The sequence below is a fragment of the Megascapheus bottae genome, unplaced genomic scaffold, assembly GCF_031878675.1.
Source record: "Megascapheus bottae isolate mThoBot1 unplaced genomic scaffold, mThoBot2.hap1 HAP1_SCAFFOLD_157, whole genome shotgun sequence".
Classification (NCBI taxonomy): domain Eukaryota; kingdom Metazoa; phylum Chordata; class Mammalia; order Rodentia; family Geomyidae; genus Megascapheus; species Megascapheus bottae.
In genome coordinates this window covers 154989-170511 of record NW_028327648.1, presented here as the reverse complement: position 1 = coordinate 170511, position 15523 = coordinate 154989, and the positions used below count along the sequence as shown (strand labels likewise).

The following is a 15523-nucleotide window of genomic DNA, read 5'->3' as shown; positions in this document are numbered from 1 at the left end:
CACACACCTCCATTCTCTGACTTCACACACCTCAATTCTGTGGCTTGACATACCTCCATTCTGACTTCACACACCTCCATTCTATGATTTCACACACCTCCGTTCTGTGACTTCACACACCTCCATTCTGTGACTTCACACACTTCCATTCTGACTTCACCCCCTTCCATTCTGACTTCACACACCTCCATCTGACTTCACACAGCTCCATTCTATGAATTCACACACCTCCATTCTGTGACTTCACACACCTGTCTTCTTTCACTTCATACACCTCCATTCTATGATTTCACACACCTCCAATTTGACTTCACACACCTCCATTCTATGACTTCACACACCTTCATTCTTATTTCAGAAACATCCATTCTCTGACTTCACACACCTCCATTCTATGACTTCACAAACCTCCATTCTGTGACTTCACACACCTTCATTCTGAGTTCACACACCTCCTTTCTATGACTTCACACACTTCCATTCTATGATTTCACACACCTCCATTCTGTGGCTTCACACACCTACATTCTGAGTTCACACACCTCCATTCTGTGACTTCACACACCTCCATTCTGTGACTTCTCACACCTCCATTCTGTGACTTCACACACCTCGATCCTATGACTTCACACACCTCCATTCTATGACTCCACACACCTCAATTTTATGACTTCACACACCTCCATTCTATGACGTCACACACCTCCATTCTGTGACTTCACACACCTCCACTCTATGACTTCAAACACCTTCATTCTTACTTCACAAACATCCATTCTGTGACTTCACACACCTCCATTCTGTGACTTCACACACCTTCATTCTGACTTCACACACCTCCATTCTGTGACTTCACACACCTCCATTCTGTGACTTCTCACACCTCCATTCTGTGACTTCACACACCTCGATCCTATGACTTCACACACCTCCATTCTATGACTCCACACACCTCAATTTTATGACTTCACACACCTCGATCCTATGACTTCACACACCTCCATTCTATGACTCCACACACCTCAATTTTATGACTTCACACACCTCCATTATATGACTTCACACACCTCCATTCTATGACTTCACACACCTCCATTCTGTGATTTCACACACCTCCATTTTGTGAGTTCACACACCTCCATTCTCTGACTTCACACACTTCAATTCTGTGACTTGACACACCTCCATTCTGACTTCACACACCTCCATTCTATGATTTCACACACCTCCATTCTGTGACTTCACACACCTCCATTCTGTGACTTCACACACTTCCATTCTGACTTCACACCCCTCCATTCTGACTTCACACACCTCCATCTGACTTCACGCAGCTCCATTCTATGAATTCAAACACCTCCATTCTGTGACTTCACACACCATCTTTTTGACTTCACAAACCTCCATTCTGTGACTTCTCACACCTCCATTCTGTGACTTCACACACCTCCGTTTTGACTTCACACACTTCCAATCTGTGACTTCACACACCTCCATTCTGTGACTTCACACATCTCTATTGTTTCACTTCACACACCTCCATTCTTTGACTTCACACACCTCCATTACATGACTTCACAAACCTCCATTCTATGAGTTCACACACCTCCAATTTGACTTCGCACACTTCCATTCTATGACTTCACACACCTTCATTCTTCCTTCAGAAACATCCATTCTCTGACTTCACACACCTCCATTCTATGACTTCACAAACCTCCATTCTGAGACTTCACACACCTCCATTTTGAGTTCACACACCTCCTTTCTATGACTTCACACACTTCCATTCTATGACTTCACACACCTCCATTCTGTGGCTTCACACACCTACATTCTGAGTTCACACACCTCCATTCTGTGAGTTCACACACCTCCATTCTGTGACTTCACACACCTCCATTCTGTGACTTCAAACACCTCGATCCTATGACTTCACACACCTCCATTCTATTACTTCACACACCTCAATTCTATGACTTCACACACCTCCATTCTATGACTTCACACACCTCCATTCTGTGACTTCACACACCTCCACTCTATGACTTCAAACACCTTCATTCTTACTTCACAAACATCCATTCTTTGACTTTACACACCTCCATTCTGTGACTTCACACACCTTCATTCTGACTTCACACACCTCCGTTCTGACTTCACACAGCTCCATTCTGTGACTTCACAAAACTCCATACAGTGATTTCACACACCTCCATACTATGACTTCACACACCTCCATCTATGACTTCACACACCTCCATTCTGAGTTCACACACTTCCATTCTGTGACTTCACAGACCTCCATTCTGACTTCATACACCTTCATTTTATGCTACATCCACTCCAGTGGAGTCTGTGCAGCATGGAGCAGAAAGAGCTTGAATGGCTGCCAGTCCTGAGGTTCGCACCAATGGTGATCAGGCCTCTTGGAGGTTCCTGGCAGAGACCGAGGCATATGCGTGGAATGCTCATAATGCTGGGTGCTGGGATTCTTTTAACACTCTTTTCATTTCTGATAGTTGATGGTATGGCAGCAATATTCTGTGCCAGCCACTGGCCTAAACAATTGATTGAGTGACTAGATGCTCCAGGAACTAAAAGTGCATGCCCGGCTACTCTGGCGCAAACACATCCACAGCAGCCTTGATGACCTCAATGCACTCTACTAATAATAAGACAGAATTAGAAACTAAACGGAAAACATGATCTCTGAATTAGTAATAAATGTTAGTTTACCTGAATATGCCTTTAATGCGTCTGCATTACTTGTGTAAATGTCACAAGTACCTAATGAATCACATGGGAAAGGATTAGAAGGGCTAGAGCACCGTGGTGTGCTCTAACTGAACAGCAACAATGGACTCTTAGGTTTAAGGTTTTACAATTCCTGGCACAAGAGTAATAATTACTAACTTAGAAACAGAATCATAGGAAGAACTAGAAAACAGATGGTAAACAAAGCTAATAGTGATTAATGCTAAGACGGATGACGCCTAACCATAATGTCTGACTTATTAACCATGGCTTCTTAGAATGAAGGGAGAAGTTTCTTTTCTACTCAGAAAAATGTACCCTGTAACCATTCTTAAATGTGATTGTAATCTTTTGAACTTATGCCAACTGAAAGAAACTACTCCTGCTTTGACCGTATATAATCTCACACTCAACAAGTAAAACTTCGCAGCAGATTTCGAACCTCCCTTGCGTTTGTGTCTGTCTGTCATCGCCGAATCCATTCCTGACCTGTGAATCCAGACTTGGTCTCCCCGCAATCCCGCTGAGTCGGTCTGCGGCAAGTGGCGCCCGAACAGGGACTTGACTGGACAGGTAACACTTTATCCTTTCTTTTCTCTTTTTCCAAGGAGTGGATAGGCTCTCACCAAGGGAACTGCAGTCCCGCCAGTAAAACAAGGGAGACTGGTGAAGGGTGAGTAAGATTAATCATGGGGCAATCAGGAACTAAAGGACAGAAACTTTTTGTTTCCGTTCTCAAGCACATGTTAGCAGAACGAGGTCTAAAAGTTTCGGATGCTACAGGCAAAGAATTTTATGAGTTTCTGATGAAGGTTTCTCCCTGGTTCCCTGAGGATGGTAGTCTTACATTGGAAGATTGGAAGAGAGTAGGAAAGGAGATGCGCAGATATACAGCTGAGCATGGGGAACATTCTATACCACGCCAAGCATATCCCTTATGGTTACAGATGAGGGATTTATTGAGTGAACAAACTGATTTAGAACTACTTATTGAGGAAACAGCTTCTGATGTAGATGAAAAAGGTACTTCAAAGAATAAAAGGCCATCCTATGGCACCAACAATAAGTTTCAAGGTGTTGAGGATGAGGATGAATTAGATCCAGATGAAGAACGGGATTTAGAAGAGGAGGCTGTACGGTACCAATTAGAGGAGGATCGAGATCATCATAGAAAAGGGATGGCGGCTCTCTCATTGCATGACAATAAACCTAAACCTGTTCCTCGTAAAAGGACATTCTTGCCTCCTATAGGCTTTCAGGGAGCTGTAGCCAAGGCTCGAGAGCTGGGGGATACTTCCTTTGCTTTTCCTGTTGTTATGGGTACAGGTACTGATGATGAAGAGGACCCAGAGTGGGAACCTCTTCCCTTAAAGACTTTAAAGGAATTGCAGGCAGCTGTCAAACAGATGGGACCCTCTGCACCTTATACTACTCAAATAGTAGACATGGTTGCTAGTCAATGGCTAACTCCTCATGATTGGCATCAGACAGCAAAAGCAACTTTATCTCCAGGGGATTATATCCTATGGAGGACTGATTATGAAGATAGGGCAAATATCTCTCTACAAAAGATGTCTAGTGGAAAAAGAGGCCCGAAAATTTCTTTGGACATGTTTTTAGGAACAGGAGATTATACTACTCCTGTTTCTCAAGTAAAATTGCCAAAAGCCATTCTTAAGGAAGTTACTACTAATGCTGTGTTGGCTTGGAGGGCTATCCCGCCACCGGGAACCAAGGGATCCACCTTGTCAGGAATAAAGCAACAAATGGAGGAGCCTTATCAGACTTTTGTCTCTAGGTTAGAAGAAGCAATTCATAGAATGCTTCCTCCTAGTGAAGGCACTGACATACTGCTAAGGCAGCTGGCATGGGAAAATGCCAACACACTCTGCCAAGACCTCATTCGTCCTTTAAGGAAAACAGGTTCATTGCAAGATTATATAAAAGCATGTGCTGATGCCTCCCCCGCAGTAGTGCAAGGAATGGCCTACGCGGCAGCTATGAAAGGTCAAACGTTTCATTCATATGTCAAGCAGACATATGGGGGTGGAGGACCTAAGAAAGGGCCTCAACCTACTTGTTTTGAATGTGGGGAATCAGGACATATGAAAAAGGATTGCTCTAGCAAAAAACAGGGAGGAACATACAAAAGGAATCCTCCAGGAATATGTCCCCGATGCCAGAGAGGAAGGCATTGGAAAAATGAATGTAAATCAAAATTCCACAAAGACGGAAGTAAAATAGAAGAAGAAATCAAGGAATCAAAAAACTAGAAAAGGGGCAGCCTCCCAGCCCCAATACAAGAGAGGAAAAGGAGGGCAAGGCCAACAGTCAGGCCCTTAACCCAGAGGCTCCAGAATTCACAATACATAATTTGCCTAGAGCCAGTCCAGGAAGTGCAGGCTTAGATGTAGCGGTAGGCAAGGATGTAATCCTGTCTGTGGAAGATGGGGTTCAACTGGTGCCTACTTCCGTTCAAGGAACTCTACCCTCAGGAATTACAGGATTGTTACTGGGACGAAGTTCTAACTTTAAATTAGGGATTGAAGTGCTTCCCGGAGTGATCGATTCTGACTTTACTGGAGAAATTAAAATCATGGCTAAAAGTGTTAAAGGAACAGTAGTCCTAAGAAAGGGACAAAGAATAGCACAATTACTTTTGCTTCCTTATTTAAAATTACCTAACCCGGAGTTGTCAAAGGAAAGAGGTCAGGGCTCTTTCGGGTCAACTGATACAGTAGCTTGGGTTACGGAAATAGGAAAGGATAGGCCTTTTCTGTCTGTAAAAATCAATGGAAAAACTTTTAAGGGTATTTTAGATACAGGAGCAGATAAGACCTGTATTGCAGGAAAAGATTGGCCTCAAGCTTGGCCAGTAATAAAAACTTCCTCCTCATTACAGGGATTGGGAATGGCTTCTAATGTAGCAAAAAGTGCAGAACTCCTACGCTGGGAAGTGGATGGGAAAAAGGGAACCATCCATCCTTATGTCATTCCCTCATTGCCCTTCTCCTTATGGGGAAGAGACATAATGACAGAAATGAATGTTAAGCTATTTACAGACTCAGACATTGATGAACAATATTTTTCATAGGGGCCATTGAGGCTACATTATTTGCAGATCAAATATCTTGGAAATCTGAAGAGCCTGTATGGCTTAATCAATGGCCCCTTACCATAGAAAAAATACAGGCCATAGAAACTATTGTTCAAAAACAGTTAAACTCAGGACATTTGGAAGAGACTACTAGTCCCTGGAATACTCCTATCTTTGCCATAAAAAAGAAATCTGGTAAATGGAGATTATTACAAGATTTAAGAGCAGTAAATGCAACCATGCATGACATGGGCGCATTGCAGCCAGGACTGCCAAATCCAGTAACAATTCCAAAAAATTGGAAAATTACAGTCATAGATTTACAAGACTGCTTCTTTACAATAAAATTACATCCTGAGGATTGTAAGAGATTTGCATTCAGTGTACCATCAGTAAATTTTATAAGACCCTACAAAAGATATCAATGGAAAGTGTTACCTCAAGGAATGAAAAATAGTCCTACGTTATGTCAAAAATTTGTGGCCAATGCTATTGAACCAGTAAGACAACAATTTCCTAATGTTTATCTAATTCATTATATGGATGATATTTTACTTGCAGCAAAAACTCATGGGGAATTACAGGAGTCTTTAATTTTATTATTAGAATCATTGCAAAATAATGGGCTGGTTATCGCCCCTGACAAAATTCAATACCAGTTACCTATAAGATATCTAGGGCACGTTATTCATGAACAAAAAATAACATCACAGAAATTACAGATTCGCAGGGATTCTCTACTTACTCTAAATGACTTACAAAAGGTTTTAGGAAATATCAATTGGATAAGACCTCAGCTAAAATTATCTACTGGAGAATTAAAGCCACTCTTTGAATTGTTACAGGGTGATTCTGCCCCTAATTCTCCTCGAACCCTTAATAAAGCAGCTGAAAAGGCATTGGCTATTACAGAGCAAAGACTGAGTACTTCCTTTGTTAAACAAATAGACTATAGCCAACCATGGGACTTAATTATAATAAGCACTGCTTACACCCCTACAGGATGTTTGTGGCAAAATGGGATTTTAGAGTGGATACATTTGCCCCATATACAAAATAAAGTAATTTCTGGATTTGATTATCTGTGTGCACAACTAATAATCAAAGGTAGGGTGAGGTCAAAAGAATTATTTGGACAGGAGTTTTATAAATTGATTTTGCCTTACACTAAACAACAATTTGATTTTATATTACAAGAAAGTAATGATATAGGAATAGCATTATTAAACTTTAGAGGAGTCATTGGATTCCACATGCCACAGAGTCCCATTTTAAGGTTTGTTCAAGAAACTCCTGTGATTTTTCCTCATTTATGGTCTTCTGTTCCCTTATCAAATGCTATCACAGTATTTACAGATGGTTCCTCTAATGGAAAATCTGTGGTAGTAGAACCTAGTCATCCTCCTTTAATTAAATATCAAAATAACCTTTCTGCACAAAAGGCAGAAATCATTGCAGTCATCATGGCCTTTCAACATTATCACGAGCCTTTAAATATATATACTGATTCTAAATATGTATGTGCTTGTTTTCCTGCTTTAGAGACAGCTGTAATTGCAGAAAAAACTGATATTTACAATATGTTATTAGAATTGCAAAATCTTATTAGACAAAGACATCATAAATATTATATTGGGCATATTAGAGGTCATTCTAACCTTCCAGGACCATTAGCTATGGGGAATGCTCTTGCAGATCATTACACAAAAATATTTCTAGCCCTAGAACAAGCACAAAAGAGTCATAATATACATCATCAGAATGCCACGGCTCTAAGACATATGTTCCAAATCACTAGAGAACAGGCCAGGGAAATAGTTAAACAATGTAGATCATGTCCTAATATTGGAAACATCCCTCAAATGGGCGTAAATCCCCGAGGATTAAAACCTTTAGCCGTCTGGCAAATGGATGTGACACATGTCCCAGAATTTGGTAAATTACAGTATGTGCATGTTGCAATAGATACCTATTCTCATATGATATATGCCTCGGCCAGAACTGGAGAAGCTGTAAAGGATGTTGTTCAACACCTTACTGCTAGCTTCGCATATATGGGAAAGCCATTTAAAATAAAAACTGATAATGCTCCAGCTTATACTTCAAAATCTTTTTTGCAATTTATAAATAATTGGGGCATAGGTCATACCACTGGAATTCCTTACAACCCTCAAGGACAAGCTATAGTTGAACGTGCTCATCAAACACTAAAGGCACAAATATCTAAAATAAAAAATGCTAATTCATATTATTCTCCTCATCATATTCTAAGTCATGTTTTATTTGTACTGAATTTCTTAAATCTTAATGATGATGGTCTTTCTGCTGCACATAGACATTGGATGCAAGAAAAGGACCCAAAACACCCTCAGGTCATTTGGAAAGATCTATTATCTGGACAGTGGAAAGGCCCAGATATTCTAATCACGTCTGGGCGAGGTTATGCTTGTGTTTTTCCTCAGGATGCCGAGACTCCCATCTGGGTTCCAGACAGGCTCATCCGGCCCGCAGCGGCTAAAAATGTCACGAAGACAAAAACGAAAGCAGAAGCAACTCTTCCGCCGAACGCATGCAGCGATGGCCCGTCTTTCACTCCAACCGCAGCAGAGCACACCTCGCCCTCCAAAAGATCTTCATCATCTTCTACATGAAGCGGAAACATTACTAAAAACAACCCACCAGCCAAAGACTGCATTAACTCTCCTTTTAGCATTATTATCTCTCCTTGCTGTGAACTCCCCGGTGACTTCAGCAAAAAGTTACTGGGCTTATATTCCAAAGCCTCCGCTTTTACATCCAGTAGGCTGGGGAAACTCAGAATATATTAAGGTTATGACTAATGTTTCTGACATCTTGGGGGGGTCTCCGACCTTCCATTTTGGCCATGTTACTTCCTCTTACGTCAATTATGAGGGGAGGTCTGATACCTTGCCTATTTGTTTTGCTTTAAAAGGCATAGCTCCGTATGGGTGTCTTCCTGTTAACTACAGGACTTTTCTTACAGACACTCCAGAGGCTATACCTATTCCTGAATCCTCTCGAAAAGAAAAAGGAGGTAAGCGCCGCATATGGGAACTTCAAATACTAACATTAGGTTATTATAATTATAATGAGACATTTTTTAAAGAACAATCTCCCCCTTCTCTATTGTCTCATTGTCAGCAAAAGTTTAAGCCTGATGTTTTTTGGGAAAATGATGAAGAACAGATGCCACATTGGCTTTCCTGTGGATTTCCTCATTCTGGTACAAAATTTATTCCAGTAGGTACTAATCAGGAGATTTGGGATTTCTCAGTTTCATCACCAAATTATGATTACAAATCTTATTTCAAAAACTCTTCTAATAAGTTTAATGGATACGAGCCACATGGTTCTGAACCCATAAGACGCTGGTATACCCCAGGATGGGTATCTCCTTTATGGTACCTAAAACATCCTTCTTTAGGCTTTCTTTTTCCACAAAGTGATCTTTATCGTTTACCTGCTTCTGCCAATATGTTACTTCTTAGAAAACCAAAACAGACTGTGGCTACACCCGTAGCAGCCACTGCATGTGTTGCCTACCCTTTTGCCTTACTTATAGGACATTCAAGTTTTGTTAATATTACCAGTTTAGGGGAATCTTATTATGTGTACTGCCACTCATGTATTTTAACCAATTGTATTAATTCAAGTATTGATAAAGATCTGTCCACTGTAATTATTGTGAAAAGACCTGCTTATGTTTTATTGCCTGTGAGTTTGGGAAATGAAACTTGGTATGATAATTCTGCACTCCAAGTCTTACAGAAGGTTAATGAATTGTTACGTCCAAAACGTTTTGTTACTGCTTTAATTTTAGGTATTTCGGCTCTTATAACTATTATTACATCTTTTACTGTTTCTACTATGGCTTTAGTACAAGAAATGCAAACTGCTTCCTTTGTTAATGATTTTCATAAAAATATTTCAGTTATTCTTAATGAACAACGTATAATAGATTTTAAACTTGAACAAAGACTAAATGCCTTAGAAGAGGTGGTATTAGAAATAGGACAGGATATCACTAACATTAAGACACAAATGTCCACAAAATGTCATCCTTCTTATAAATTTATATGTGTTACTCCCTTCGTATACAACGATTCCGCTGATTGGAATAAGACTAAGGCTCATTTATTAGGTGTCTGGAAAGATACAAATCTTACCTATGATATGGTTACCCTGCAGCAGCAAATTACAGCCATAAGTCAACAGCACTTGGAGTCCTGGGACATTTCTACTCTCTCCACAACTTTATCTTCTACATTAAAAGGCTTGAATCCCTTGGATTGGATTCAATATTGTATTTTTTTTTGGTGTAGGTATTGCTGTCCTAATCATCATTTTAATAATATTTCCTATTATCTTCAGAATTATTTTAACTTCCCTGCACTCCATTGAACGTGACTTCTACGCATATCGCTTAAAAAATAAAAAACCGGGAACTGCTACATCCACTCCAGTGGAGTCTGTGCAGCATGGAGCAGAAAGAGCTTGAATGGCTGCCAGTCCTGAGGTTCGCACCAATGGTGATCAGGCCTCCTGGAGGTTCCTGGCAGAGACCGAGGCATATGCGTGGAATGCTCATAATGCTGGGTGCTGGGATTCTTTTAACACTCTTTTCATTTCTGATAGTTGATGGTATGGCAGCAATATTCTGTGCCAGCCACTGGCCTAAACAATTGATTGAGTGACTAGATGCTCCAGGAACTAAAAGTGCATGCCCGGCTACTCTGGCGCAAACACATCCACAGCAGCCTTGATGACCTCAATGCACTCTACTAATAATAAGACAGAATTAGAAACTAAACGGAAAACATGATCTCTGAATTAGTAATAAATGTTAGTTTACCTGAATATGCCTTTAATGCGTCTGCATTACTTGTGTAAATGTCACAAGTACCTAATGAATCACATGGGAAAGGATTAGAAGGGCTAGAGCACCGTGATGTGCTCTAACTGAACAGCAACAATGGACTCTTAGGTTTAAGGTTTTACAATTCCTGGCACAAGAGTAATAATTACTAACTTAGAAACAGAATCATAGGAAGAACTAGAAAACAGATGGTAAACAAAGCTAATAGTGATTAATGCTAAGACGGATGACGCCTAACCATAATGTCTGACTTATTAACCATGGCTTCTTAGAATGAAGGGAGAAGTTTCTTTTCTACTCAGAAAAATGTACCCTGTAACCATTCTTAAACGTGATTGTAATCTTTTGAACTTATGCCAACTGAAAGAAACTACTCCTGCTTTGACTGTATATAATCTCACACTCAACAAGTAAAACTTCGCAGCAGATTTCGAACCTCCCTTGCGTTTGTGTCTGTCTGTCATCGCCGAATCCATTCCTGACCTGTGAATCCAGACTTGGTCTCCCCGCAATCCCGCTGAGTCGGTCTGCGGCAATTTTATGACTTCACAAACCTCCATTCTGTGACTTCTGACACCTCAATTCTATGACTTCACACACTTCCATTGTGATGTCACACAACTCCATTCTATGACTTCACCCATCTCCACTCTATGATTTCACACACCTCCATTCTGACTTCACACACCTCCATTCTATGACATCACAGACCTCGAATCTGGGACTTCACTCACCTCCACTCTATGACTTCACACTCCTCCATTCTATGACTTCCCACACCTACTTTCTATGACTTCACCCACCTCAGTCTATGACTTCACACACCTCCATTCTGACTTCACACACCTCCATTCTGTGACTTCACACACCTCCATTCTATGACTTCACACACCTCAATTCTATGACTTCACACACCTCCATTCTGTGACTTCACACACCTCCATTCGTTGACATCAAAAACCACCATTCTATGACTTCACACAACTCCATTTTAACTTCACACACCTCCATTCTATGATTTCACAAACCTCCATTTTACGACTTCAAACACCTCCATTCTATTACTTCACACACCTTAATTCTATGATTTCACACAACTCCATTCTATGACTTCACACACCTCCATTCTATGACTTCACATACCTCCATTCGTTGACATCAAAAACCACTATTCTATGACTTCACACAACTCCATTTTGACTTCACACACCTCCATTCTATCAGTTCACACACCTCCATTTTATGACTTCACACACCTCCATTCTATGACTTCACACACCTCAATTCTATGACTTCACACACCTCCATTCTATGACTTCACACACCTCCATTCTGTGACTTCACACACCTCCCCTCTATGACTTCAAACACCTTCATTCTTCCTTCACAAACATCCATTCTGTGACTTCACACACCTCCATTCTGTGACTTCACACACCTTCATTCTGACCAAACACAGCTTCATTCTGTGACTTCACACACCTCAATTCTGTGACTATACACACCTCCATTCTGATTTCACACACCTCCATTCTATGACTTCACACACCTCCATTCTACGACTTCACACACCTCCATTTTGTGACTTCACACACCTAAATTCTATGACTTCACACACCTCCATTGTGACTTCATACACCTCCATTCTATGATTTCACACACCTCCATTCTGTGACTTCACACACCTCCATTCTGTGACTTCACACACTTCCATTCTGACTTCACACCCCTCCATTCTGACTTCACACACCTCCATCTGACTTCACAGAGCTCCATTCTATGAATTCACACACCTCCATTCTGTGATTTCACACACCATCTTTTTGACTTCACACACCTCCATTCTGTGACTTCACACACCTCCATTCTGTGACTTCACACACCTCCGTTTTGACTTCACACACTTCCAATCTGTGACTTCACACACCTCCATTCTGTGACTTCACACACCTCTATTGTTTCACTTCACACACCTCCATTCTTTCACTTCACACACCTCCATTCCATGACTTCACAAACCTCCATTCTATGAGTTCACACACCTCCAATTTGACTTCACACACCTCCATTCTATGACTTCACACACCTTCATTCTTACTTCAGAAACATCCATTCTCTGACTTCACACACCTCCATTCTATGACTTCACAAACCTCCATTCTGTGACTTCACACACCTCCATTCTGAGTTCACACACATCCTTTCTATGACTTCACACACTTCCATTCTATGACTTCACACACCTCCATTCTGTGGCTTCACACACCTACATTCTGAGTTCACACACCTCCATTCTGTGACTTCACACACCTCAATTCTGTGACTTTACACACCTCCATTCTGTGACTTCACACACCTCGATCCTATGACTTCACAAACCTCCATTCTGTGACTTCACACACCTCAATTCTATGACTTCACACACCTCCATTCTATGACTTCACACACCTCCATTCTGTGACTTCACACACCTCCACTCTATGACTTCAAAAACCTTCATTCTTACTTCACAAACATCCATTCTGTGACTTCACACACCTCCATTCTGTGACTTCACACACCTCCATTCTGACTTCACACACCTCCTTCTATGACGCCACACACCTCCATTCTGTGATTTCACACAGCTCCATTTTGTGACTTCACACACCTCCATTCTATGACTTCACACACCTCCATTGTGACTTCACACACCTCCATTCTATGAGTTCACACACCTCCATTCTAACTTCACAAACCTCCATTCTATGACTTCACACACCTCCGTTCTGACTTCACACAGCTCCATTCTGTGACTTCACAAAACTCCATTCTGTGATTTCACACACCTCCATACTATGACTTCACACACCTCCATCTATGACTTCACACACCTCCATTCTGACTTCACACACTTCCATTCTGTGACTTCACACACCTCCATTCTGACTTCACACACCTTCATTTTATGACTTCACAAACCTCCATTCTGTGACTTCTGACACCTCAATTCTATGACTTCACACACTTCCATTGTGACGTCACACAACTCCATTCTATGAGTTCACACATCTCCATTCTATGATTTCACACACCTCCACTCTGACTTCACACACCTCCATTCTATGACATCACAGACCTCGAATCTGTGACTTCACTCACCTCCACTCTATGACTTCACACACCTCCATTCTGTGACTTCACACACCTCCCCTCTATGACTTCAAACACCTTCATTCTTCCTTCACAAACATCCATTCTGTGACTTCACACACCTCCATTCTGTGACTTCACACACCTTCATTCTGACCAAACACAGCTTCATTCTGTGACTTCACACACCTCAATTCTGTGACTATACACACCTCCATTCTGATTTCACACACCTCCATTCTATGACTTCACACACCTCCATTCTACGACTTCACACACCTCCATTTTGTGACTTCACACACCTAAATTCTATGACTTCACACACCTCCATTGTGACTTCATACACCTCCATTCTATGATTTCACACACCTCCATTCTGTGACTTCACACACCTCCATTCTGTGACTTCACACACTTCCATTCTGACTTCACACCCCTCCATTCTGACTTCACACACCTCCATCTGACTTCACAGAGCTCCATTCTATGAATTCACACACCTCCATTCTGTGATTTCACACACCATCTTTTTGACTTCACACACCTCCATTCTGTGACTTCACACACCTCCATTCTGTGACTTCACACACCTCCGTTTTGACTTCACACACTTCCAATCTGTGACTTCACACACCTCCATTCTGTGACTTCACACACCTCTATTGTTTCACTTCACACACCTCCATTCTTTCACTTCACACACCTCCATTCCATGACTTCACAAACCTCCATTCTATGAGTTCACACACCTCCAATTTGACTTCACACACCTCCATTCTATGACTTCACACACCTTCATTCTTACTTCAGAAACATCCATTCTCTGACTTCACACACCTCCATTCTATGACTTCACAAACCTCCATTCTGTGACTTCACACACCTCCATTCTGAGTTCACACACATCCTTTCTATGACTTCACACACTTCCATTCTATGACTTCACACACCTCCATTCTGTGGCTTCACACACCTACATTCTGAGTTCACACACCTCCATTCTGTGACTTCACACACCTCAATTCTGTGACTTTACACACCTCCATTCTGTGACTTCACACACCTCGATCCTATGACTTCACAAACCTCCATTCTGTGACTTCACACACCTCAATTCTATGACTTCACACACCTCCATTCTATGACTTCACACACCTCCATTCTGTGACTTCGCACACCTCCACTCTATGACTTCAAAAACCTTCATTCTTACTTCACAAACATCCATTCTGTGACTTCACACACCTCCATTCTGTGACTTCACACACCTCCATTCTGACTTCACACACCTCCTTCTATGACGCCACACACCTCCATTCTGTGATTTCACACAGCTCCATTTTGTGACTTCACACACCTCCATTCTATGACTTCACACACCTCCATTGTGACTTCACACACCTCCATTCTATGAGTTCACACACCTCCATTCTAACTTCACAAACCTCCATTCTATGACTTCACACACCTCCGTTCTGACTTCACACAGCTCCATTCTGTGACTTCACAAAACTCCATTCTGTGATTTCACACACCTCCATACTATGACTTCACACACCTCCATCTATGACTTCACACACCTCCATTCTGAGTTCACACACTTCCATTCTGTGACTTCACACACCTCCATTCTGACTTCA

At 41.4% G+C, this 15523-nt stretch overlaps 2 protein-coding genes across 2 annotated transcripts; both read left to right on the top strand.

Moving 5' to 3' along the window:
• Positions 1-3446: 3446 nt before the first annotated feature.
• On the top strand, positions 3447-8372 carry LOC150039536 (endogenous retrovirus group K member 7 Gag polyprotein-like). The gene is made up of 2 exons (XM_090327766.1): positions 3447-4992; positions 8317-8372. Exons 1-2 carry the CDS (start codon positions 3447-3449, stop codon positions 8370-8372), a joined length of 1602 nt encoding a protein of 533 aa, XP_090183892.1.
• Positions 8373-8374: 2 nt separating this feature from the next.
• LOC150039535 (endogenous retrovirus group K member 25 Env polyprotein-like) lies at positions 8375-10178 on the top strand (the record flags this gene model as incomplete). The annotated part of the gene is made up of 1 exon (XM_090327765.1): positions 8375-10178. A coding segment is annotated over exon 1 (1804 nt), but the record flags the coding sequence as incomplete, so codon positions are not given.
• Positions 10179-15523: the final 5345 nt, after the last annotated feature.

Coding starts and splice junctions, on each gene's coding strand:
- LOC150039536 (XM_090327766.1), top strand. CDS start 3,447: ATGGGGCAATCAGGAACTAAAGGACAGAAACTTTTTGTTTCCGTTCTC. Junction 4,993..8,316: donor AAAATTCCACAAAGACGGAA/GTAAAATAGAAG, acceptor GTTTTTCCTCAG/GATGCCGAGACTCCCATCTG.